Source organism: Hyalella azteca, unplaced genomic scaffold (assembly GCF_000764305.2).
Source record: "Hyalella azteca isolate HAZT.00-mixed unplaced genomic scaffold, Hazt_2.0.2 contig13536, whole genome shotgun sequence".
NCBI lineage: Eukaryota > Metazoa > Arthropoda > Malacostraca > Amphipoda > Hyalellidae > Hyalella > Hyalella azteca.
Window position 1 is genome coordinate 8,662 of NW_025943454.1, and position 27,814 is coordinate 36,475.

The 27,814-nt window shown below is 38.0% G+C and overlaps 1 protein-coding gene across 2 annotated transcripts; it reads right to left on the bottom strand.

Moving 5' to 3' along the window:
• Nucleotides 1–10,190: 10,190 nt before the first annotated feature.
• On the bottom strand, nt 10,191–27,801 carry LOC108679865 (regulator of nonsense transcripts 1-like). 2 transcript variants are annotated; one of them, XM_047883737.1, is made up of 17 exons: nt 27,502–27,801; nt 27,344–27,346; nt 20,988–21,260; nt 20,370–20,542; nt 19,486–19,698; nt 19,113–19,285; nt 18,442–18,521; nt 17,620–18,300; nt 17,186–17,320; nt 16,562–16,796; nt 15,918–16,144; nt 14,961–15,194; nt 14,352–14,676; nt 13,918–14,084; nt 13,450–13,608; nt 12,294–12,458; nt 10,191–11,978 (listed from the first exon to the last, which is right to left on the bottom strand). In XM_047883737.1, the coding sequence occupies exons 1-17, from the start codon at nt 27,658–27,660 to the stop codon at nt 11,970–11,972; spliced, it is 3,411 nt and encodes a 1,136-aa protein (XP_047739693.1). In that variant the 5' UTR covers nt 27,661–27,801; the 3' UTR covers nt 10,191–11,969. The 2 variants fall into 2 exon arrangements, with proteins under 2 accessions (XP_047739693.1, XP_018024083.1); XM_018168594.2 differs by lacking the exon at nt 27,344–27,346 and having other exon boundaries at nt 20,988–21,257.
• Nucleotides 27,802–27,814: the final 13 nt, after the last annotated feature.

The following is a 27,814-nucleotide window of genomic DNA, read 5'->3' on the forward strand; positions in this document are numbered from 1 at the left end:
AAGCTAAATGGTCGACCGCGAGGTTAGGTATGAGTCACTCATACAACAGCCCATGCCGTCTACAGCACGAAACCCAAGAGAAACCGCGGCACGGCTCAAGACCCTGCCTGCACTTTCATTGGCAACTAACAAGAGAAAAGCGAGGAGTTATTACGAGGAAAGTGGCATGGCAGGGTACACGTGCTACCAGGTGTGCATTCATTCATCGCTGCGTAGCATGAACCATGAAAATGAATTGGGGTAATCAACGCTTTTATTACAGCAATGCATAGGTGAATTAATTCAATTTATTACTCTCGGGAATAACGAGTGAAATTATTTGAGAAACCTGTGTACGTTTCACCTATTATTTAGCATCATGGTCAAAAAAGCAGTCGAAAGTACACTTCGTTTATTGACTGGTAGAGATAATAAGTAACATAAAATTCACGAGTGTTGCGGCACTCGGCTTTTGTTAATTTCGTTTTGTTGAACAAATTCATTTCCCTTACGGAAGATTACACCAGTTCAAGTGCCGGACAACGCGTCATAAATACGTTCTAAATATATAAATCTGAAATAATTACCAGAGCGCAGAAGCTAGGATTCGTTGGCAGTTGTTCTTCGCAGCTGTAAAAACGTGTATAGAGACGCGAGTAAAAGCGAAAGTGCTGGACGGGAACAAAGCCAGTACAGATCAATAAGTAAAGGGAGAACAAACATTACTATAACAATTTTTGTAACTTACCTTCAATTGTGTTTTGTTAATTATAAAGGAGGATGCAGTTAGGATTGAAATTCAATAAACATGATGATAAAAACTTTTTTTTATAAAAATCGACCCAGAAACACCTTCGTCATTCCAACATCCTGTTGCAAAGCAGAACCTGAATGACTTTCTAACGGCAGTATCAGGGACGTAGACAACAGTGTGTGTAATAGCTGAAGATGAATAGAAGGCTGCATCAAATCAATCAAATAAGCGTCAAATTGTAGCTGCTTCATTGAAAGTGACGTTTTATCGAAACTGCGCCAAAGAAAATTTGGTAGCTAAAACGAAACGTCGTTAAGTTTTGGTCGCTATAAGGAAGCAAGGAAATTTATGCACTGACCCAACTATTAAGAAATAATTCAGAATTTATAAATATTTTATAAATTTTAAGCAATTACAGCAGCAAAAAAATATGGGTATTCAATGGTTTCACCGATCATTTGAAAGATCACGAATCTATTGAGATATCCTATGCGTGGGATGCTGTTTTGACCAAATATAACAAACAATGTAGATCAAAGATAGCGTCATTTTCCAAAGAAATAATGAATGTATTTAGAAAAGAAAATGAAGCACGTGTACGTCGAAGATACTTTGTTTCCCGTGAACGTATACCCAACGGGCACTTTCTCATTTACGCAGAGGCCAGCATGGCAACGACTGGGTTGCCTGGTGAGCTTTCTAAGCCACCTATCTAACCCATGACGACATTGATGATGAGATGGAATTAATCACCATATATGATAATGGTTAGCTGTAGAAATTAGATCAATTTAAACACTTTCATTATTCGCTTAATTTGCGGCAATTGTGATATCAAGGTTTTTCATCATCTTTTCAAGAGAATGTATGCAATTATTGTAATTTATTAGCTATACATGAGATAACCTTACGTGAACATGATCTGTAGTGAAATTGTATATACATGTGTGAAAATCACAAGTTTCACCAGTTTGTAATTATTTCAGAAAAGAAGAATCTCTTGTTAGAAGAAGAATCTCAGAAGAAGAAGTTGTTATGGTGATATATGGAGCTTCAAGGTGATTTGACTGTCATCACATAACTAGGAAACACCCGTCATATTTTTAAATCTCAGCACACTGTGTGAATGTTAAGCTTCCATTACCTACTCTGATGTATACACATGGATGATTTTCCTACGACTCATAGTGTAAAAGACACACTTGAACACAGAGTTTCATAACAATGCGCATTACAATGAACAGCGTGCGTCAGGAAACAATGAAGAGGTCCATAAATCTTCACGAATAATTTACTTTCCCACACAAGAACTAACCGCAGTGTTGGTGACACGAAAATGCATAGGACCCCATGCAAGCAGAACGACAACCTTACGCTTTTAGTGGCAGCCACAGTATAATTGTTACGAAATGACTTGAGAAGTTTGCTTAGGTTGCACTATTCACTCATTACTCGTTGTTGAACATCTTTACTTTCCTTCTGTTAATAGGTAGAACAATCGTCGCTAGCATTAAAGCACAATCGTGGTCTGTATAAGAGGAGGAGAGAATAGTTTCCATTCAGTGCACGCATTAAAACACACCATGCATGGCACTGAAACAGAACTTAAACTTAAATAAAAGTCAAACTTACACTTTGCATAGCAATTTCGAATGAATACAATTAAAATAAGAACTAGGAGCGTTCATTGCAGTTCTTCAGCACCTCTCGCTTTGACGAGACCAAGATGAAGATGTTAAGGTGCGACGCTTCACGCAGCTCTGTGCGAGCCAACAAAATTTACTCAAGACAAGTTTTTCTGAGGTGATAAACAGTGATAAGCCAACCATTATTCGATTACCTTTCATTATACGGGCGGTGAAAGTCAATTAATCTTCGTATCGAGCTAACGAAGAGCTATAGCGGAAGTTACCGGAATTAAAAACAAATATCGGCAAGCTTAAAGGCAACCCATTTTCTTTTCCGTTCGGTGATGAAGGATTAGAAACAGCAAGGAGCCAACCATGAGACAACTAAATTAATAACTCTTACTCCTTCTTAGAGCTGTGCGGTATATACCTAATAATTTATCAAGCATGCGTAAAATCTCTACCATACGAGCATGATTCGCAAGCACTCATCACATATTGACGCCCGGTAACAAAATACATCAAGAAAAATCTGCAAGGCGCATCAACATAACAAGTAAAACTTTATATACTGAAACAGTTCAATAATCCTTCGAAAAATCAAAGAAGCAATCTAAGAACTGTTAATTTTAAATTGTAACATGGAAGTCACAGTAGAAGGAAATACACACAAAAGAACCGACTCATACAAGACAAGTTTTGAAAAGTTCATCATCACATCTCGAGACCTCGACGAGGTAATCCCTCCAGACCGGACTGATGAACAGGAGATGATGCGTGTCTGCGATGATGCGTGTCTGCGATGATGCAGCTAAGACAAAATATGACCTTTGCCGCCATACAAGACTCCTCGTGAGATACGTTGACCTTCGCTTTGTGTCCATCCTCATCACAATGTTACTTTTATAAATTTCAGTAACACATTTTCAACTTATTCAATCGCGAAAAATCGTGAAGAAGGAAATCGCAAAAAATCCAATAGATGACGCGCTTGAATAGAGATTGCAATTCTAGACTCAGTTTCAGTTTCCTGAAACTGAAATAAACGCTTGCGAGCAGTGCTTAGAGCTCGAATGCGTCAGCTTCCAGTCGAAGTTTTAAGCTCAACGCGTTCTTTTAACAGATCTTAATCAACCAACGCCCACAGCTACATGGACGCACCCATGCTGCCATACAATATTTTGTCCTTTTTAAAACCATGTCCAAATTTTATCTACGCATCATTAGATATCCTCCGGCTCAAGAAATGGACGGCTAAAGGAATGGATGGCTCAAGGAATGGACAACTCGAAAACGCGCGCCTATGTCATTTTGAACAAATTTGCATATTGCCTTGCAGTTATTATACGGAGACCTCTTCATTATACCTTCCCCGTAGAAGCGATAATATGAGGTTCCAGCCACTAGCCAAATATTGAAGACGGCACATTTCCCCTAGCGGTTTCCATAAGCTTAACTCTAAGATGAATACAAAAATTATTAAACTGCTTTAGTATCAGGCTTCACTAAAGTTATGTACGTCCGTTTTTACTCGAAATTAAGTGAAGATGATGTCATGAATGTATTTATTTAGTCTTCAACATCGTCTTCATTTCATTAACTAGATCTTGACATATGTTTTCTGATTCTTTTTCATGAAATTCAAATTAAATTTTAAATTTTAACTCTGTTTTATGCAGAAGATGAAAATCGGTTGGGTAATCTCAGAGGTATATAGGGGTGATGATATTTGGTTTCTCGTGAAGTATGGTGTGGCGTTTGTCCTAGTGAAGAACCCTCGCTTTTCGATTGAGAAAAAAAAAGAAGGCTATAAGCGAGTTAGCTACTGACAGTAAGCTTTAGATGTTATGGTTTGACTAAAGAAAGATTGTGATCTATTACAGTGCATAAACAGTTGCCTAAAGTTCACCAGGATGCAGAGAACCACAGCAGCTCACACGCTGTTACCCGTTGATTTCTGACGACTCGTGTAGAACCCAGAGAATGGCTTTCTTTAAAGGTTTTGTTCGGTTACAAATAGTAGTACAGGTTTTCAACAATATGGACGCTTGCAATTGCTAATACTCGTAATTTAATATTTTTGGGGGCATCGTGCTCTCTTTCTGAATGTTTGCACGCCTGTCTTTCAGAAGTCATAATTTTTGCAAGGTAAAAGCCTTTTTCTGCTGTTCATTCAATTCCCAACACCATTTCCATAAAGGTCTTAAATTTGAATGTTTTTGTTGCTGAGAACGCCGTATTGCCTCCATGAAAATCTAACGGTAAAAAAATCTTGATATGCTTCTTAACTTGAATATACATTAGGTTCAAAATTATAAAAAATAACGATAATTATCACGTAATTTGCCAGGATAAACAATATTTTAGTAATTACCAAAGATGGAGTTGAAGTGTGTGGAACTCTACAGTAGCCACACGATTGCTTTCGAGTCACCAATATATTTAGTGAGAAGGAAAAATGGAATTGCCTCGAATGTGAACGAAATAAATGAAAAAGGAAGATGAAGTGAATATACTGTAAATGAACTTTCTAAACGGAGTGGTATATCCATCAAACAAAACGAATCGCAAAGCCTGCTGCAGTTTCATTAGAAAAGAATTATACTAATGAGAGCTACGAGATTCAAGACTTATTTCTCGCAACCATTGCTTGCGAGCCATCGAATCAACTGTCATTGTGACAGCGACCAACGAAGGGAGGAAGTCATGACGGAAACCTCTTTGGACGGAGAACAAAAAAGAACCCATTCAAACGCGTCAACTTTCACTCAACGTTCTTCTCGAGTTGCACTTCTGAAAGGTTCACAGGTCTAGTCAAGACGCAATAGGTATTATAACATCAATAATTAAGGGCTTGTGATTAGATCAGCAGCACGACGAGCCAGGAGTGCGAATGAAAAGCTGGTGCTGAACCAAGCTTTTCAATTACGTAATGAAGCCTGGAAATAAGCTTTCACCATTCCTTGATTCATTCTCTCAGCACACTAGCCGGTGCGCCACATTTAATTTAATTTATAATAGAACCATTCATATTCTTTAGGAATGATTAAAAGGGTGTTCATAATATGAAAGGAACGTAGGGTACGTATGTCAAACAGAAAACGATGACCATAACATTGATCCTATGACCAACAGATTATCCTGTTTTGTAAACAATGCAATATATTCAAAACTGAAAAATCCTGGACTAACATCTTGGTGAAATGCCTCAAGCATTGAAAGTGTCTTTCTGTAACCAAAACATCAAATATCTCGCATCTACAAATTTCACGCTGCTAGTGTTTTTCTTTACGTGCAGGCGACTAAAAAACAAATTTATTTACTGCGAAAAATTTGCGGGTGTGTGAAGCTCAAGGCGCTTCGTGACGGCCGAGGGAGTGAGTCTCCTCCCTGACTTGACCAGCAACATCGAGATGCCCTATTTGATTCGAGCAAATAATGGCTCTTGGCGTCATCCCATGCACATCGCAACCGTCACTATATAGCTGGTACAAGGAGCGAGTAGGCGTGAATCAATGCCGATGACATCGGGCAACCTGCATTGTCGAACTTGGCCGATATATTCAGGAATGATGATCCACGAAGAAACAGTTCAGGCTAATCTAATCTCCAGACAAATCAAACAGCATTACGGCTTAACTCAAACAAATGAGCTAGATTGATACTTCCTTCAATCTGATCTTAGAGGACTTATTTTTCCGAGTCAGCTCACGTTTACATACTTCTGAATAGCTTCCGAATCTCACGCGAAAAAAGTCTATAAAATAACCAAAGCTCGTTCTTTTTGCACAGCCAGTGTTGTAAGAAAGATTTTGTACACATATTTACGGATAGAAATACTTATCACTTGCTTGAAAAAAAAACTTTTTAATGCTTAGCCGACCTCTACAATGCAAGAACATACGATTTTTAGATGGAAGTTAACCACACGATAAATGTTCATAGATGAACGAAACCATTACAATAAAAGACATTCAGGTTTGCAGCTAAACAAATTTCGAATCGAGTTCAATGCATAGGCTATAGCTTCCAACTACGATGCAGAAACGTTAGCCGTGGAAAACAGCGTATACCTAAACAATTCAAGGATAAGAACTGTGAAGGAAGGGAGGAACCTTGCTTCGTGATACTGCTTCAAAATCGAGTCCAGACAGGGCAACGGTAATGGTTATCCAGATCATTGGAACGAGGTCAAGACATTTTATGATTTCCTTGTACTGTAGTTATAGTAAATCCCAGCTTGGCAAGGTCAGGTTGAATCAAAGTTGAAACATTTAAATAACGTTGAATATTATATTCAACGTTATATTCTACTGTATCCACTATATCCAGTTATCCATTGTTATATTCAATATTATTCGCGACATTGAAATAACGTTGAATATTATTCCAGAATGAAAAGCAAATCAGTGCCATTTTTTCCAACGTCGTATATTTCGACGTTGTTTCAACGTTGAAATCGCGTTGAATTATAACGGTAAAGTGCATTTATAAAAGGTTTAATATCAGGCTAACTGTTCTATCATGAATGTCACGGCATTCACGCGATTCCAACGTAGAAAGAACGTCGAAATGTACGACGTTGAAAAAATGACGTCGATACACTTTTCATTCTGGATTAATATTCAATGTTGATTTAACGTCGTAAAGTTAGTGGTTTCAACGTTGATTCAATCTGACATTGCCCGATGAGATGCTCGAATTTAAAGCTTTGCTTCCACGAATTCCCGTTCATGTCGTGAGCAGCAGATAAATATTTGCAGTAATTCAGTGGACCATCAAACACAAGTATCGATGCTATTTGGAAAAACAGTGAGAATAATAAATAGCAGGCGAGGAGCATAGCATATGTGGATTGCAATGAGGATGCACAACATAGATACACTTACAGGTCACGACCTGTCATTGCAGAGACAGAGATGCGGGTCACGGAGTCAAGGTGACACAGGTCATGCTGGCGCTGTTATGCCGTGTCACAGCTCATGCTGGCGCTGTTATGCCGTGTCACAGCTCATGCTNGCTGCGTCACAGCTCATGCAATTTGGCGCAGCTAAAGAAACACATGTTGAAAATTGGTCGCTCTGTTTCAAGTGGCATTTGGGATCATCGCTGAGCCTGCGGTTGCCGTTGTGGCTCCATGAGAGTGCGAGAACGTAAGATCAACGGAACATCAAACGCTCTCATTGGGGTGCATTTTTACTTATAAGTCAGCTCCAAACGCAGATTTTCAAGCAGTCCATATATTTTTAATAAATCGAAACGAACAAAACGTCTGCTCGCTAAACACAAATAGTTAAATGCAGCGATGTCTGCGTGTTGTTTCCTATAATTTTAAGGACCGGTATTATTGCAGATTAACTACATCCAAAAAAAAGGGTGTTTTTTTTTTTTAATTATATGTTTTTTTGGGGTGTAGATTACGAATCTGAAATTCATTTTTGGCGGTCGGCATCGGAAAACCGATTTTTTTCGCGACTTACTAACATGGGGGTTACGTAACTTACGAGCAGTGTTTTTATAGAAGTGCCTGAACTGAAGAAATAGGCCCATGCCCTGTTGCCGCATATCTTCATAGCTGATAGTTGATACAAGACTTGCATCTGGTACCCAACATGGTAATGCACGTTTCCATGATAACACGGATCATCACTTCCAGCATGTTGAAGGTAATAAGAAAGAGCTAATTGTCAACTATTATTCAATCAAAAACCTAAAATGACACAGAATTTGCTGGCCATGAAACATTAAATATTAAGTACATTTATACAGGCGTGATTACGGGAAGAATACACGTACAATTGGCGGTATTCATGCATCCAACATCGTGAACGGATCGAGATAAAAACATGAACAGCGACTGTGACCATACACTGATGGAACACAATAAACTATAGAAGTCTGAATACGTATTTCGAACAAACTTTAAAATTTAATAATGCAACTATTAAGCAGAAACGTATAATACATTTTTGGGGTTCTCACCTTAGTTTTGGGTGATCAAAGTCGTAATTCTTGATGGAGCCTCTTGCAATTTTGTGTAATGCGTCGCGAGTTTTGAAGATCACTTCTGCCTGCGCGTTGCTGTCGCTAATCACATTTTATAGTTATACTTAGGCACTGTAAAAGCCTTTGGATTAATTTTCTAGTAAGAGTTTTCGATAGAAGCTTTAAATTAAATTATTTAATAACTTGCTAACAGTGCCTGCTCAATCTCTGTGAAAGATGCAAAAACTATGCACCATCGAAACTCGTCTCGTCACTGAGCAGTTACTATCGATTTAGTTTCAATATCTTCATTCTTAACCTTAAAAACATTTTACGAAATCGTCTGAATTTATAAATTTCATAGGCCAGATAATTTGTAAAGCTGTACCGGTACTGAGTAGGATAGCATCCCGAAGTTGAACTCTACGTGCGCATAAATTCAAGCAGCATGCCAAATTCATGTTCGAATTCCTGGAACTTTTTTCGTATTCCTTGTGGAGAAATATATACGTCGTTCATGCTTTGTTGGATACAAAAAAAAAAACGCAAGAAATTGGTCTTTAGTTGTTAATGTCTTTACGGAGCATTGAAGAAGTTAGGTGCAACTAAACCCTCAATTCATAACCCAATTTAGGGAAAGGACATTAACCCAAAATTAATACCCAACACATCGGAAAAACTATTGATGAATTTGACTAATACTTCTTTCGAAACTTGGCAGTATGGCTTTGGTTTGAGTCCGAGAACCGGGAGACACCTGTCATTTCCAACCATTAATTCCATTTTTCAACACTTTATTCTACTATGTGATATATAAATATTGAAAAATGAAGGTTTGTAGTGGCGTCAAAAGTTGGTTGAGAAATGAAAAGGGTTATTAAATTAGTCGAGTAATCAATTTTATGCCACTGTCACCATAGAAAGCGGCAGATCAGAGCGCTGCGCCTTGTACACCTCTCACCACAACTTTACAACAGGTACTGAGTACCGACGCGCGTCCGCGTGTAAACGGCTACGGCCCCGTACGCGAATTTGACATTCTAACCTGGCGCTTGCTGCTATATATCCAAAAATTCACGGTTTAAGGAATACCGATTAGGCTACTGTTTTGATCCACATGATAGCAATAATTATAAATTACAAGGGAATTTTTAACTATTTTGTTTGCTTACCAATGAGCAAGCAAACTGTATTTTCGACATGATTGAACCATGATTTTCGATTCGACAGTTGAAGTTTTTTGCAAGGTTGCGATTACATTTTTCTGTTAAATAAGTATGCATGGAATTTTCATTCTTGACGCATGACAATCTCGATAACTGATTATTGCTTGCCCCTTCGAAATATGCTCGTCATTCTACCTATCAGTAGCGCTTAAAGCGATTAATTGTAGTCGTTTCTTTGCCGGTTGGCTTGAACGACGCGACAAATGGAAGCATCTCATATATATGCGGTTAGTTGAGCGCAAAGCATTGCTAAGTATGATACCAGAGGTGAAACCTACTAACCGTTGTGCTTCAAGTTCAATAGAAACCATAACCGTCCAAATCTCGAGTTACATGCACAACATTGAAATTCTATTATTTAAGCCCATTTAATTCTAGCTATGACCTTCAATGTGTAACGTGTCTGTTGTAATACTTACTGATACGATCAGACAATCCTAGCAAATCTGTGGTCCGTTAACAAGTATGAGCATGGACTCGCAACCGGTAATCAATGGCCAGTCATATAAACTTATCAATTTCTTACCTGGAATCAAAGCTGTATCAGTTTGCAGATATCAAGTTAGGCAAACAGGATTCCTACTTTAGCTTGAAAATAGTGGATTAATAAAATTCACGTCAGTTGCACTGTATATTTAACTTAGAAATCGCACATGAAGAATTCGATCGCTGCTAATGAAAATAATGCTAACTTAATTTAATTAGATAGTTATAACCGAAAAAAAGATTCTCAGTCTCAAAACCTCCAGGGCGCACTCAGGCCGCAGTTAGGAGCATGTCATGATGCGTGACTTACAGAAACGATGTCACGAGTCACCTAGTCTCAGGCTTCAGGACTAGAAGCGTTTCCGTTCCAAGGATCCTTCAGGAGCTCAACATCTACTAAGTACGCTTCCAAATAATGAGGAAATGCAGCGAATTCTCCATTAAAATTCCAGCTCGCGAAGTTGAGCGCTAGCTGGTAGAAACTTCATAAAATTAAAAGTTTACCCAGCGCTCTACAAAGCTTGACGATGACAAGAAATTAAAACAAGAATGAGAAAATCAAGAAATTAAGAATAGAATCAGAGCCATTGGCTAAGTTGTAAAAATTGAGACGATATCGGAGCCAATTAAAACGCACTATAACGAGCGTTATAGATTAACACATAGAAGATCATTCTTCTTTTTAATACCAAAAAAAAGAAAAATTAAAATTCTGCGATTTCCGCCCGGTAAAAAAGAGAGGGAAATTTGTTTATCTTGTCGTTAAACAGCAACAACCTAAAAATAAGAAATCCGCTAAAAGCTCTTAATTCGATCCTCATTAACCATGTAAATGGATGTAAAAAGAGGAAAAAACAAACCATGATGCTTTACATCGCAATCCTTTCAAAAACAGAAGAAGTCCTCGCATAACATAAGTTTAGTCAGAAAAACATAAATTTTCGAGTAACAAATTTGTTGAAGGCTTTCGACTCCTAGAATCAATGCTTCCAAATTATCATGAAAATGAAGTCGACACTAAATGTGCCTGAAACACAAGTGAAAATCTCAATTAAATGAAAAAAATATTCCCGCGCCACACACTTCCATTCATTTTTGAAGGACCCTAATCGCCTTCCTTAATTTCTTCTCTAAAGTCAGTGTTCAAGCCAAGATGGAGGAATCCTGATGGTTAATCTACTTGGTTGAGGCCCTTCGCTTTGTTCCTAAGTCCTGAGCAGAGTAGCTCATTTCATAAATAACTGCAATATTTAAGCCATATTTAGCGCTCCTGGGGTCGTAGCTGAAGTGGTACAATGTATCTGTGAGCTGCTACACCACAGCTTGTCCACCGCCCAACAAAAATGCTCACGTCTTCTTTACTATGGGTCTCGTCATCGATGAAACTCAACTGCGACACCGGCAAAATTTCCAAACAAGAACGTGAAGACCAGTTCAATACAGTTTCAGTAATCGAATCAAGGCAAGAATTCTTTAGATATCTTCGGATAAATGTTCATGTTCACCAAGTTAATGGTTCACTTGCACATGAGGAAAACATTCGAATGCCTTCATTTCGCTCTTAGGCGAGTCGAGCTCGCAATGGCCGGACATTCGCAAGTGTGGCCGGACATTCGAACATGGCGTTGTGTCGGACAATTCAACACGACGTACTAAATGTAAATCGTTCTCTCATGTGCGACCAGCTAGACTGCCAACTGCCACAAGACTTCGTAGACAAGAGTTGACCAAAGAATGACACGAGCATTTAAGTAGATGAGCACAGGCTGTAGAGTAGCAGATACGATGGGTGTTGTGGTGATGATCGTGGCGGCAATTGGCGTGGCATACGGCGGGGTGTGGCGCCGTTTCATAGCCACCACAGGCTCATCCACAAGAGCAGAGCAGCTCGATGATGGCCACCAGTGCGTTTCAGTATGGCTGCAATATTTCATTAATACATTATTTCAAATTATAAGTTCCCATCTTGCAATTAAAAAACACCACGCGTGGTCTAATTTTGATTTAGATTTAAGTTTAAATGCTAAATAATAAGCCAACAGTGCTATCAACAAGCAAGGCAAAAACTTAAGTGATTGCTGGCCATTGCAATTTAAAAAAGACCAAAGGTGGTCTAATTTTGATTTAGATTGAAGTTTAAATGCTAAATAATAAGCCAACAGTGATATCCACAGGCAAGGCAAAAATTTATATTCAAGTGATAGCTGGCCAAGAAAGGAAGGAACAATGCTTCACCTGATGGGATGAGGAGGAAGAATTGTAGCGCTGGGATTGTCCACGTGCCCCAGGATCATCCTGAGAGAGCATCATGCCCACAGGTCCGAAGCCGTCCATGGCTCCAGCATAGTCCTGAGATCCAATGCCTTGGGACAAACCGCTGCCGAGGCCCAACATGCCACCCTGAACGAACATTCACTTAATATTGAACTTTATGCGCGACTTACCATCAAATATGTGCGACTTAACATCAAATATGCGCGACTTGCCATCAAATATGCGCGACTTGCCATCAAATATGTGCGACTTACCATCAAATATGCGCGACTTAACATCAAATATGCGCGACTTAACATCAAATATGCGCGACTTAACATCAAATATGCGCGACTTAACATCAAATATGCGCGACTTAACATCAAATATGTGCGACTTACCACCATCAAATATACTCAAGTTCAAGTTTGTAGGAATTAATTCTGCACGTGAATTGTGAAGATTATCATAGGAAGATTTTATTCAATAAAAATGATCATATTACATATTAAAATGACTGCGATTCTTCAATAAGATAAATAAGCCTAATTCTGTCCATGTTTGGACAGAAAATTCTCTGATAAATGTCACCTTCAGAAAGAGATTCAATTTATTTCATACTGGATGGAATAATATTCGACTATTACGCTCTTTTTGCTGAAAATTCCATTTACAAAAATCGTCAACACAATTATATTCATGAACTCATCATCATCAAAGGAAGAGAGTTCAGTTATTATTATTAAAAAAAATACATTAAAAATTTGTAACAGTCAACAACAGCGCGGTGAGCGCCAGACAGGCTGGCTCGTTTCCAATGCAGTCCATTCACCAAGTTTGCAGGTCGCAATTAAATTGGAGATATTTCGAAACTTTTCACGCTAATCCAGCTATTCATTTCGAAATTTGCACTTTGACGAGTATTGCAAAATTGTGTACAGATTTAATACTTACCACGAAGGAGGACAAATTTGCACATCGATGAAGAAGCAAAGTCTCTTTCCATATTTTTCCCCGTTTTTGCTGTCTTAATATTTTTTACTTGACTCATTGCTGAATCATGACATGCAATAATCAGCATTCTTTGTAATTTAGGAAAAATATGAGTAAAGATGTTGATTTATTCCAAATTTCGAACCTGAGACAAGCCTTGGGTGAAGCCCTGGGAGAGCCCCTGTGAGGCGGCCGTGAGTTGTTCCTGCGACAGGCCGCCTGCGTAGCTCGACTGACTCTTACTGCCTCCGCCCGCACGTCCTGACTCTCCCAACCGTCCGTTCGTACGTCCAGAGTTGCCCATCTTCACGAAAAATAAAAAATTGTTAATTACCTATAATATCTTAGTTTAATCATTTATCAAATCTTTATTTCACGAGGCTGAAAATGTTTTCTCAGGGCCAATACATATTTGATCTAAGTTATCTGGCATAGAGGCGTTTAATAAGAAAGGCCGATTAATCGAGCTTCAATTTATTAGCAACTAAATATTCATTTTAAACAATTGTTCAACGCGACACAAAGACGTAAATTAATGAAGTAAAATTTACAACCCAGAAAAAGACGACTGAAGCAAAATGCAGCCAAAACATAGAAACGTATAATGCCAAACCTGTTGTTGCTGCTGGTACATTCTAGGCAGCGGCATGTGGTTCATATTCATGAACATGTTCACAGGCATGGGGAAGCCACTCAAGTTAGCCTGGGATGCTTCGTTGGGAATATAATCCACGGGGTCATGGATTAGGTTGCCTTTGTTGTACGCGTTCATGTGCGCGCCTGCACAAGAGAACAAGAGAAGATTAGGAGTATAATACGGCCTGGCCAAGTCAATGATCACAATAATCTATAATAAATTGGTTCATTAATTACTTTTGGAGAGCCTAGCAACACTAAGCAATTAAAGTCCTGACGGCACAATAACAGCAATATAAGCTAATTAAACTTAAACTTGAGAAGCAAGTTGTTGTTGTTGGGGTTCCCCGGTCTCCCTTTTACAGGAGACCCCTGAGAAGCAAGTAGCACGTATCGATGAAGACTGTTTACCAGTATAGAAGTGCTGGGGTGGAGGTGGGGCTCCGTGCTGCCGTTGCTGGGTCATCGCCATGTTGCCGTTCATGGTGCCATTGACAGCAGGTCCTGCAGCGTTACGCATGAGACGTGACGACTTCTCGAAAGCAGAGCCAGGCACTATCACTTCCCTAGCATCGTACGTCACTCGACTCATGAAATGACTCCCAGGGTTGGCCAAGTTCACCATGCGCTTGGGCTTGCTGAACATCATCAATGACTCCTGCAAGTTAGACAAGGCTCCTTCAACGAGCAGGTGCTTGTCTTTGAAATGATAGAGCAGGTTGTTCCACAACGGTTGCTGTTGAAGACAAATTAAAAAATAATTAGTCACAAAAAACATTAATATATATATATATACGAATATGTGTAAATATGATTTCAACGGTCATCTCAAGAGCAGTACAAATATTGGACGTGTCGAATAAAAAATTTACGAGAAAGTTTCAAAGCTGAAGGCCAGCTCAAATTTGCAATAATCATAGATGCTCAAGTCAAAAGCAGAACAAATAAATTGTCACAAAAAAAATTTACACGGTTCGAAATATATATATAAAACATATAGCACCCAGAGAATAGTTTTACCTTAGAAAGCAATTTAGGGTTTCCGATGATTATTAGTCCATATTTGGCGCGCGTGAGAGCCACGTTGAGTCTCCTGGGATCGGCCAGGAAGCCGATGCCTTGATGGTCATTCGAGCGCACGCACGACATAATGATGAAGTCTTTCTCGCGCCCCTGGAACGCGTCAACGCTGGCCACCTCCACTCGCTGGTACAGCTTTTCGTTCAGGGTTCCTTGCTGCTTCATGTACTGGCACTGAAACATGACTTCGTTAAGCCACGGCGGTCCAGATAGAATTTTCAACAGTAGTAAACATTGACAACAGTTTATTTAGCCTAAGCATTAAAATTAACTCAATTTGATTGAAAACTAATCCTCAAATGAGGTTTCATAACAAAGTCCTTAGCTTTATTAATAAAATTCATTCGGAAAGCTGAAATTTTTGCCATTTTGCAGCTGTTGCGAAGGTGAAAGTTTCAGGTGCTAATATTTGAGGGCTAAACGGTACAGATAATGAAAACCTAGCAGTATCTATTCATTGAAAAACGTTGACGCAAAAATAACTTGTTACTTACTAAATCATATGAAAGATGATAACCTTTCTGTAATATTTTCCCTAGAAATGATTCGGCAAATTTTTTTTAGTAGATAATAGAACAACTCAGATAATAGAACAACATCATACTCCGAACAACTCAGTTTCACGAGTATGATGCTTCACGCATGCTATTCATAGGATTCGGAGGACAGAAAAAAGTTCCTAATACTACGATTCTACGAATTAACCATCAATGAACGCAGCAAAAGGTTGATAACCGATTAATAGATGAAAATTTGAGCTCAACAATACGTGAAAAGTTCATTGTTGTGTACTAACATGCAATATTTGAGGTACAAACATGGAGGCGAGACTGACAGCCCGATTGATACTGAAAGAACACAGAACACGAAGGTAGAACAACAGAAGCTTTCTCTCACCAGATAGGCTCGTTGTCCCTCGTAGGGAGTGACCACGCCGATCTGATCAGGCTCTATGCCACCTTGTATGAATTTCGTGACGATTTTCTCAGCAATTGAAGCCTCAGTTCTGTTGAGGTAAGATGTACCAGAGCCTGCGATCTCTTCTTGGCCCGACATAACGTAGAAGAACATCGGGTGGTCGGGGACTGGCCATGGAAAGTTCAGGCCCTTCATCGTACGATCAGCTGCGAAAGGAGATTACGATCATTGTTACACCCCTGGGTAACCTATTTATAAAGAGATTCATTGATAACAAAAATCAGCCTAATTAAAAGAAATTTGACATTCCCTGTCCCAAAGAATAATTTATAAATTGAATTTTATCATCTTTTCGTTTCGTGCAAGATCACATTAGTTCGCAAATTTGTCTTGCCTCAAATTGGAATCTAGGGTTGGCAAGCCTGATTTGCAGGCAGGGGATGGTTATGAATACCTGTTGAAATTCGATTTGAAACTGAACAGAATAATTTTCTGGATGGAAGGGTTGTGCAATGCGAATGTCGTAAATTTGGTATAAATTCAATCACCAAATCATGAAAGGTACTGTAAAAATTGCGTTACAAACTGCAAAAGATAACCGTAATTAAGCCTGCATGACTGACCGGCGACAACGCCATTGTGGAGCGATCCCTCATAGAAGAAGTTAGAAGGGAACTGTGCCAGCAGCGGGTGCATCCTGTACTGCACGGTGAGGCGGAAGGGTTTGATGTTGAGCACCACGAGGCGTTCGAACAACGACTGCGACAGGCCCGCCTTCGCTGCTTTCTTGCACATCACGACAGGACCAAGCTGACAGTGATCGCCTACCAGGATCAGCTGCTTTGCGCCCAGAACCACCTGAATTATGTGAATTGATCCAGTTAATACCGATATACAGTGAGCCTAACTAATGTAGAACTTGAATATAAAAGTTAATAATCGATAAGCCTGTTATTATAGAATTTACATTAAAAATAGACATTCTTAATGACGATAAATTTCTTAAAAATTGTCAGAAAAACAACCACGCTCAAAATTTCTCACTTACAAGAGAATCACTATAAGCCTTTTGCAACTAAAATAAGAAGAAAAAATGAAGTGCTATCGTAGCAACCACACTTGTCCCCTTAGCCCACATTTGATTAACTAAAGAAAACTTTCCGGAAGATGATGAAACTTCCCCCCCCAATAACTTAATCAAAAACTGGGTTGTTCTCATAAATAACCAAGCCAAAAGCTGCACTCACAGGCACCATGCACTCAGGCTCAGTGGCCTGCATGGACTCGTCGATCAAGATGGTGTGGAACTTCATCCGCGACACGCGATTGTCGCCGGCACCCACACACGTGCAGCAGATCACGTCAGCAGCCTCCAGTAGTGTCTGAATTGCAGAGAAATTGTAGTTAATTCTTCAGAAAAATTAACCGGGTAAACGCGTGCATCAACGAACAATATCAAAATTGACAGGTGATGAAGTTTCCTACTCTCCAGACAGCAAAAACAGCGACTCCTACATCCTAAGTATATTAACGATTTATTCCTGCTTCAAACGACATTTGTTCAACCTCAGACCTGAAAGTTGTGCTGACATGAAGAATTTTAACAAGTTAACATTACTAGGCATCGGATAAGCTGGATGTATAAGAACAAAAGAAGCTGAAATTAACAAACATTTCTGACCTTTTCGGCTTGCTTCTTAAGCGTCCTGTAGCGCTCTTCATCGTTGTACGAAAGCTCCTTGGTCTCATCTTTGAGTAGCTGTAGCTTCTTAAACTCGGCTGAGTCCGGCATATTCCGGATTTGGTTGTGAAGTGACAGGAAGGCTACAGGCGAGTCAATGGCTTCTCGTGACTTGGCACATAGACGCACGACTTTCAGTCCTGTCTTATGAATTTTTTCAGTTAGCTGGTCAACAGCCGTGTTTGAGGGAGCGCAAACCAATACTTGCCCTGTACTTTGCTTGGCCAACTGATACACTAAACTGGCACTGGTAACGGTCTTGCCCGTGCCTGGAGGACCTTGAATGAGAGACAGCGGTCTCTGCAGCGCATGCTTCAAGGCAAACTGCTGGGAGTTATTGAGAGTGGGCAAGTTAGGTGCACTGAGCGTCTTAGGCATCTTGCAGTGCTTTAATAACACTTCTTCTGTCTCCAAATGCCCCAGCAATCGATGGTAAATGTAAGCTGACACTGCAGTATTATCCAGGGAGAACTTGCGTAGAGCTTGCTTCATGCGATCAAAGCTCGTACTCTTCCACACAAAGTCTATAACAAACTTGTCGCGGCAGCCGGTGGGAGCGTTGTGGCCAGATTTCAATTCCAGACCAACTTCGTCACTAATACTGTCTGGTATTTTGATAACCTGACGGGAAAACAAAGACAGGTGTTAGAGAATCAAGGATATAGTCTATGTGAATATTATATTTAAGAATTCTCAAGTCGAACATTCACAAATACATCTTCCACCTACCAAAAAAACTGTTTCATCTTAACCTAACCGCACCTGGCCCACTCCAGTCCATGGATGCTGAGGATCGCCCAAGTAGCGTATGCGGAGCTCATCGCCATGCATGAGGCGAATATCTGTTAACAAATAAAAAAATTTTTGATAATGCCAAAAAAGATGAAGACAAACAGTCCTCGAGATCTCAAAATCCCTCCATGGAACACGTGCCCAGAGTTTGTTTAGAGACACCAACCCAAAGCCATGATGCAAGGACTACCTTGACAGCTACCAAGCCTAGCCCATCATTAACACCAAGATATGAACTGAGCTTCCCAAAGGTCGAACCCTCAACTCGCCACTGCCTAAAGAGTAGTGCTTACCACTGTGCAACATCATTACAATAAATCACTGACAAAGAGAACTGTATCCTAAACAGAAATGAAGTTAAGTAAAAAGTAAAGTAAATAATTAAAACAATAATCGAAATCTCTATTTAGATGAATCGCCATTAAATAAGTCAATTGTCAATGAAGCTTTAATTCAGTAAAAGTTTATTTGTTGGAGGATTCCACATCACTGGTTCAAAGCAATGACTTGCTGTGTATGCAGTCCGTCAATTTTCACTACACTCGGCAAACCACTTCCCAACACAATGAAAAATATGTACAGTCAAAGACATCACAGAGTATAATATTTCAAACTGATATCAGTTCTAAAGCAATACTGACCATTGTCATTCTTGGGAACACTGAAGTAGGCGCAAATTTTCTTGTTGAGCCCAACATCCCAACGCACATCAATTTTATCCGTGGTTTGTGATTCCTTAAGCTTTTTGTCAAAGTCCGCCTCAAGGTTCAGCAATGGAGTGAAGATGCTTGCGTATTGGTAGCCACTCTCATACCTGTACATGACAAAGACAATTCAACAATATGAATAAAAACCTAGAAACAGAAATTTCCATGAAATGCATGTAGAAATAAACCTCAGTTATCTATCACACGCCCAGTCATAGTTAAAAAAAACAAATTTCATAAGAACAGCATTCTCATTTCTTATAAAAAAAACGGGAAACATCGTAGGCGAGTGCGTAGATGTACATACTTGAGACAAACATTCTGGATTTCTTCATCAACCCCAGGCTTGGTCAGATCTTCGAAGGTAGCTTTAGGATTTTCCTTCCACAAGTCTTCAATCATAGCCATCTGCTGAGGAGAGATCTGCCGAGCTCGCAGCTGCTCCTCAGTTGTAGGCACCCGCACGATCCAGTCCAGCAGGGACCTGTTGCTCACCAGAGGCCGCCACTGCTCCGGGTCCCTGGCAGAATAATAGACAAATGGTTATTTATGTGAAAATTGCGGTAATGGTCACAAATGTACCACAAAGCAGTCGCATTATTGATTATACTCGGGCCTTCTATAAAAAATTATAAAATTATATCATGAAATCGATTGTAAGTCCCAAAATGTTGTACAACTGCCCATGTAGTAAGAGATAAAACTTGAGATCAATTATTAATAATACCAAAATATCAAAGTTCAAAGTGAGACTTTCCATCAATATAATTGAACTGACAACCTTCTTCCCTGTAGTATTTTCATTGGAGTCATAGTTGTGCGATAAATATTAATTATCCTGCACTCAAATGTCAAGATGATGGTTTACAGGTAGTTTTTGGCCTGCTGTAGGAGTCTCCTCTACTTATCGATCCAAGAAGACCAGGTCACGAGTGCAATGGTAACCTTATCTGATAACAGCTGCCACCCTGCTTCTTTGAACAGAAAGGATCTGCTCTGTGGGCAAGTGATAATCCTACTAGTTCATGTCCTTGAAGATGTTTGAAATGATCTGAAGCAGATCAGATCAGATTTGATCTTTTCATTTAGAGGAAAATATCGGAAGCAGATCAGATCTGTTCTTTTCATATAGATGAAAAGATCTGAAGCAGATCAGAAAAAATCTGCTCAGTGGACAAGTGATAAACCTACCAGTTCATATCCTTGAGGTTGTTACGTCCAGCACATGGTTGACGACACATCAACACCACAACACTTTCAGCCTGGGCTGGGATGAAGCCAAGTACAAAGATGTTCTTGACGCCGCAGCAATAGCATTCCAGCACCGTGTCAGCAACCAAGCCATCCTTGTGAACACTGATCTCCTGTTAAAAAAAGCAAATTTTGAATAAATCTCAGGAATAAACTAGGTGCATTTCAAATTGAAAACTTCAGATCATGTTAACAATGACACCAACCATGAAGAACTGCGATATTGAAAGTACAAACAATATAAATAAAACAATATATCGCTACATATGAAAAGGATTTCAATCAAGTAAATTCAAATTGAATAAAAAATTTATGAAAGATTTCATAAATAAGCATAGTGGATAATTTTCTTGATTTTTTGGAATGAAGTTGTTTAATAATAGATTTTGTTACAATAAATTACCAGACAAAACAATTTCAATTTATTTCTGGTATGAATATACATACCGTATCAAAGTCACAACTGCTTGTGAATGAATCTGAATATACTACCTCTTCTTATAATTCATAATTAAGAACATATTAATCCCTCTCAAATCCATGTGCGTTAGTACAAACCTTGTGCTTGGCTCTGACAAGATGAGTGATGATGTGGGAACCAGTTGAGGTGCCCATGCCATTGCAGAACCATTTCTTGCAGACGTTGCAGTGCACTACACTCTTTGGGTCATGCAAGTTGCAGTACTGGCAGGCCCATTCAGGAAGATCCTGGCTCTTAGACTCATCTAAAGGAACTTCTTCATCTTCTTCTTCCTCCTCAAACTGGAGCTGCTTCAGCTCTTCAGTGACTTTGGCCAGGGCAAGGAGGTCATCTCCTCCATGTTGTGACTGCACAATGCACAAAAGGTTATTTCATCATGAAAATTTAGTCAACATGCACAAGTTTAGGTTGAATTGGAGGGATATAAAACATTGATTTACTAACAATGAAGAGCCCATGATGAATGCAAATGGCATACAGAAATATAAGCAGAAATACATAAATTTTCTTAGAATTTTACAAGTCTTTTAGAGGAGAGAAAGCTAATTTTAAAACTTTTTATAACAAAGGAAAATTCTTAAAGAGCTTAGTCCTAAAAACAGTAAAATTAATTTAAACCTATTAATTTACAGAAATCCTATTTATGGCATATATAATTTTAGACATGAGTAACCGATGAAAAACTTTCATTTTGATGGCCAAGAGAATTGTGAGATATAGTAAAATACAAAATTACATTTAACACAGTGGTCAGCATCTCTGAAGATTTCACACAATTGTTCCTGAGATATTAATGCGGTAAGCAAACCGATAACACAGTTGAATTTAAAATATTTTTGTATCAAGCAAGGGTTGTTGAAATCCTATTTAAAATCCATTGTATTACTTATGTATACAACCCTAATCTTAGTTAAGTTTCAGACCTTGGCCATGATAAGTGAAATTGCAATGGGGAATTGATCAACTGAAGGTACCGGTACTAATTGAAATATTTATATCATAATCATTTAGCAAGTTAATTAATAGTATACAAACTTTCTCATACTCATACTGCCAAAAATGTTTGATGGGCTGTTTAAATGTGGTTCATCAACTTCCTCAGAAACTTATCAATGGGTGGAGATCCATGAACAATTATAAACATTATCCCTTTTGCAGGCAAATTACCATACATGGTCACTTTAATGTCCTCCCAAACAGACCCAATAAGCCCCAGGTTGAGTTTGAGGCTACACTAGCATGCCTCTCCCCATCACCAATCATCTGACCATCATTTAGTACATTGCATTACCCCTACCATGCACAAGAATTTTGACTCGGTCAAAAGTTTTGGCTCAAAGAAATTGACACTTTCTACATTGTCTCTACAAAACAAATGTTGCACTATTCATTCATTGGAATCTTAGATTATTGTTCTTTACATTTGTTTTCTTGAATTTGCATTAAATGAAAATTTTTTTGGGTAGTAACCCATTTGATAAATTCTTAAGAGTGCAATATTATTGCAATATGAAAAAAACTATGACAAATACATATGAGAATATTTGTACAATATATCTTATGCTAGTTCATATTTTCCTATACCTACTGGTTTCAGAAACTCATGTTTTTGCATATTATTATGATTGCCCACAAAAGGGGTTAATATCACATGAAATCCTTTTATAAATTGAAGCCACAGTGGGTGAAGTAAAAAATAGAGCTGTGGATTACAGTACTTTGATCTAATATGATATGTGTACAGATTTTTATAGAATTTTATCAGATTAGACTTTGACAAAGAGAATTAATGATCAATATGGCAAATGGTAATTATCAATCTCTGAAAATACAAGTATAACCCCAATCACCTCATGTTGTCGTGTCATGCTACAACCTTGGCTGCAAATGATATCTGCCCTTAATTCTGCTATTTTTAGGTGCATTCTGTTTTACATATGCTGCAATTATTTTACCAGGCATTATGTATATTTTTTCCTATCAAATGCAATTCAAATGCACAATTGTGAAATGGAATTCATTTAATAAAATTATGGGAATGAAAGTACCACAAAATGGGGTAACTTAGACTCCCAGGATAATGGGGTACTTAGACCACTTTCAGTTTTTTTAACAAAAGCCCCCAAAACTCAAAAACTATTTGACATAGAAAAATTTTGTCAATAGGCATTAAAGGCCTAATACTGAGGCTACGTAACACAATAGAAAGATAAAATAATTAAGCATATCTGATAGGATGATAAATGTGTCCTGCGAAAAAGAGCTATAACTTAAAAGCCTGTCATAGAACCCCCTCCAATTTTTTCATTTTTTATTAAAATAACTCCAGGTTTTGGTGCATTGTAGTAGAACTCTTCTAGTTACATATGCAAATGACAAATTTGAGGAAAGTGTCATAGTTTGCAAATGGGGGGCGCTGCCCCCGAATGGGAGAACTTAGATCACCTAATGTCAGCCCTGACGTGGTAACATAGACTGGCTTGGGAATTAATTTAAAATTACCATATTTAACATATTTCATGTTTGATACACCTATTAATGTTTTTTGTTTACATTTCAGACTCTACAGAGTCTTACATATGGCAATTTTAACTCAATTTCCAAGCCAGTCAATATTACCCCTTCACGGCTGACATTAGGTGGTCTAAGTTCCCCCATTGGGGGATGGTGCCCCCCATTTGCAAACTATGACACTTTCCTCAAATTTGTCATATGCATATGTAACTAGAGGAGTTCTACTACAATGCATCAAAACCTAGAGTCATTTTACCAAAAAATAAAAAAATTGGTGGGGGTATAGTCAGATGGGGTAAGACAGGACCGAAATCACTTACAAGCCTGTAGCATCTATACCATGAAAAACTAAAAAACCCTAAACCTATCACAAGGTGTAGTTATGCAATGGGCTTCTAAGCTACAACTCAGAAGTTTTGCATCTAACATAGTTTTCTGTACAGATTGAAATAAGTGACCTGTGTTACCCCATTGGGGTAAGATGGGATCAGGCTGGGGTAAGAAAGGACCAACTGGTAATTCTTATGTTACAAGGTTTTTAATAAAAGTACAAATATGATATTCAATATTATCCATCTAGAAACACATTATTTGATTAAACAACCCCTTGTTACTGTTTTGTGTTGTGGGAAGTCAACTCTAATATCAGTCATATTGAAGTTTTTGTCATGAGAAAACTCTGTTAAGCATAGTAATAGTGGGGTGGTTTTGGTTCATTGTAGAGCACTGCTAAATGCTTCATGTATATTCCATTAGTGTCATTGTCTGAAAAATTTATCAAATTGGTAATAAAACCAATGGATAATAACTTAATTGTCAGACGTCATGTGTTTTCTTGCTAACTGCATTTGTGGTGCACTTCTTCAAACATAGCTCATGCCCTCTCACAGAGTTGTGATCATAATTATTTTTCATGTTTCACACANTTTAGTTAATTCTGCAGCTTCAACCAGTAAGAATGAGCATCATAGGAATGAAAGTAAAACTGTCATTCATACATCACAAATTGAATGACAATGGGATTTGATAGGTATTTTATTAATCCTGTTTATATATAAGAACGGAAATGACGCTTCTATTTCAGAATAATAGAAATGTCCCTACTATTTCAGAAACTGTTCTTGAATACACCTGCAAAAACTAAAGTTCTGTAATCAATGGAGTCATCGAAATGACAAAATCTTTCAATTTAAAATTTTTAGCTATATGAGTGAGATCATCAATCATCATAGGTGCTGTAATAAGAAAAAATTTGTCGTTTTTGATGCCAAAGATTTTTAAATTAAAAAAAATGCAATACTTGACTTTTGGATGCTAAAATTAATGATCCGTATTAGAATTCCATAGACATTATGCTTTCAGAATTAATTTGAAAAAGTTTGTACCCATTTAGAGTTTATAATTTTACAAATTGCATAATGCAATGCACAAATTCAAGATCACCTATGAGTATGAATTTAAGTCTCATGACTGACGAAGAATTCAAAATCTATTGTACTATCACGTAAGCGTGATATAAGCTTTTTGTCCTTTCAATGAAAAAAGTTTATTTAGGTTCTATTGGCCATAATGGGTAGAACAATGCGACATTTTAGCAGCTGATTAATGGGGTACAAATATTGTGGTAGATACATCGTCCAAGAATTTTGATGCAAAGATTTTTTTTAAGGGTAATAAATTGATTTTCAAAAGGTTAATCCATCTTATAGATATAAATAAACCTCATTCAATTTATTTCAAAAGCGTTTCATCATAAATGAGCATTAGAATTAGATTTCCTATGAATAAACCAAGTCAAAGTAACAAAATAATTTGTTTGAATTTTAGATTTATACAAAAATAGTGCAAACCTCTATCAGAAACAATATAATTAAGCATTCTCTTGCACTAAATATACGACTGATAGTCGATTAGGTCGGACTCGGTTACCGTCAAGTGTCAACAATGATTAACCCGCTAGATTATGCACCGGGAGGCGAGAATGAAGCTAGGTATTTAATTCAGTTGCACACAGGCTCACGTGATATGTAGTTCTGCTCGTCTGAACTCTGAATTGCGTGTTTAGTGTGCATGATGAAAAACTCTGCTTTGCAGCGGAGTTGTAATTACTTAATGAAATTCAGTTCATTGCAGTCAACTTAAGAGATAAATTTTCAACTAACTAATACTTTTTATAAGTCTAATTTTAATTGTTGAGTGAAAGGTGCAGGCATACAATTTCCAAGTGATTACTTTATAGAAGCTGAGCAAGTAAGCGTACCTACAGGCTTTAAGCCTTTAAGAAATTGATTTTTTGCCTCAAATAACAATGTTGGGTCAAAAAAGTGGTCTTGGTGAATCAAAATAATATATGAACCTTCAAAATTAGAATTCCATCCTGCTCTATAATGGAGCAAGCATGGAAAACATCTCCCTTTAGGGCCACAACTAGAGCTTTCTCACCATTTCCAGAACCACAAGATTTCTGCCAGATAAATTACCTCTGATCTAATTGTTAACAAAAATGCATGATCTGGCCAAGCATATCCAAATGTGTTAAACATTTGTCATGCCAGAGCTGCAACCTGCAAGATTTCAGGAACAACTTCAACAAGTAGGAAAATTCCAATCCTGTTAAGTGGAAGACTGGAAGCTGCAAGCCTAAGTGAAAAATTTAATTTGTGCCAAAGTTTTTGAGAGAATTCAGTCCTATAACACTTTCACAAATTTATATTTTCTAGCCTATATGACTAGCTATACATGATTACAATTCCTGTGATAGCCTACCTGGCCTTGATTTTTGTCTGCCCATTTTTAAGTTAAGACTATTATGAATTTTTTTAGCCTTTGAAAGACTTGCTTTGAGCATAAAGAATGTTTCAATCCCCAACCGNGGCCCTGCATCCAAAACTATGTCAAGAGAGCTAAAACTTTTGTTTTCTAAGTACTTCGCAAATGTTAATCTTCGTGTCATATTGGTCAGCCATTTTAAAATCGGTTCTTTTTTTAGGTACAAAGATACTCTCCCTGTGCATATGCAAGCATCCCTAGTTTATAAATATAGTTGAGCACGATGTGCATCTGTGTACGTTATGATGACGTCTTGCAATCTTTATTCTAGGGTCGCAGAACATAGGAGCAGGTTACTGTCAGTAAGAGTTGTAGAACTGGTAACTGACTGTTGCGCCCACCTCATTCAGCTGTGCAGGTTCACGCCAAGCAGTGCGATGTTCCAGTTTCTGACAGTGACTTCAAAGTTTTAGCTTCCAGTTCCGGTGTTTCTGATTTGCGCATTTTAGAATCGTTGTATAATTTTAAACAGAGGCCTAGTTAGAATTTAGCTTTTAGCTCTTACCCACTTGAAATTGTAAATAGGTAGGTTTTGTAGCTTAGGTTTTTTATTGTATTCTTGACTGTACTAATCACTGATTTATCTGTGTTCTAGAATTTTCAAACCGACGATGGAGCTGGACTACGAAAAGTTTTCTTTAAAGATACTATGAATTTTTGTGGAGTTTTCTTTGTGGTAAAACTTTAGATTAAATGCATCCAAAAAAAGGGTGTTTTTTTTAATTATATGTTTTTTGGGGTGTAAATTAAGAATCTGAAATCAGTTTTGGCAGTCAAATACGGATTTCAGATTCTTAAACAGTTTATTTACACCCCAAAAAACATAATAATTCAACAAAAAATACCTTTTTTGGATGCACTCATTCTGAAGTAATACCTTCTTTGCTTCAAAGTTTTTAGCCTAGCCTACCTATTACCTATAGATCATTAATAGTAGGTTACAAGATAAGTAGACCAGTTACAAGTAAAGTAAAGTATCCTGGAATTCATGGATACCAGCATCATCACACATAAGAAATGGGTTTAAAATTCAAGTATATAAGGAAATTAAAAATGAAAAGATAGGTACTAAAAAATCTGCGGTTGTCACTGACTGAACGACTCAACAATCACCAATTTCACCATGATAGGCCTATTTATACATTACAATTAAAGATTTCATGCGGTTAACAAAGACAAAACAATATATTTTATATTTTTATACAATAATTCCAAGAAAAAGTACTTGGGTTGCTGAAAAAAACTCACCTGTGAGTTTCCATATATATCAGTCAAGTTTTGAGTTTGACTGGCTCCCAAATGGAAATCAAATTCGGAATCTTGAGTCTCTGCTCCAATTATATTCAAATCAGGTTCATCAGGCTCAAAAAATGTCAAGCTCTGAGAACTTGGACCGTATGGATCCATTTTCAGAGTTTGCTTTGATAATGGTCGCACTTGTACCGCGAGGATTGGGAAAGAAGAAATGGCTTATAGCACGAGCAACGAACACGAAGCATGATGTTTTACGCCTAACGTAATATGCCCAGTGTTGCCATTAGCACTCGTCTCCCTCAAACCA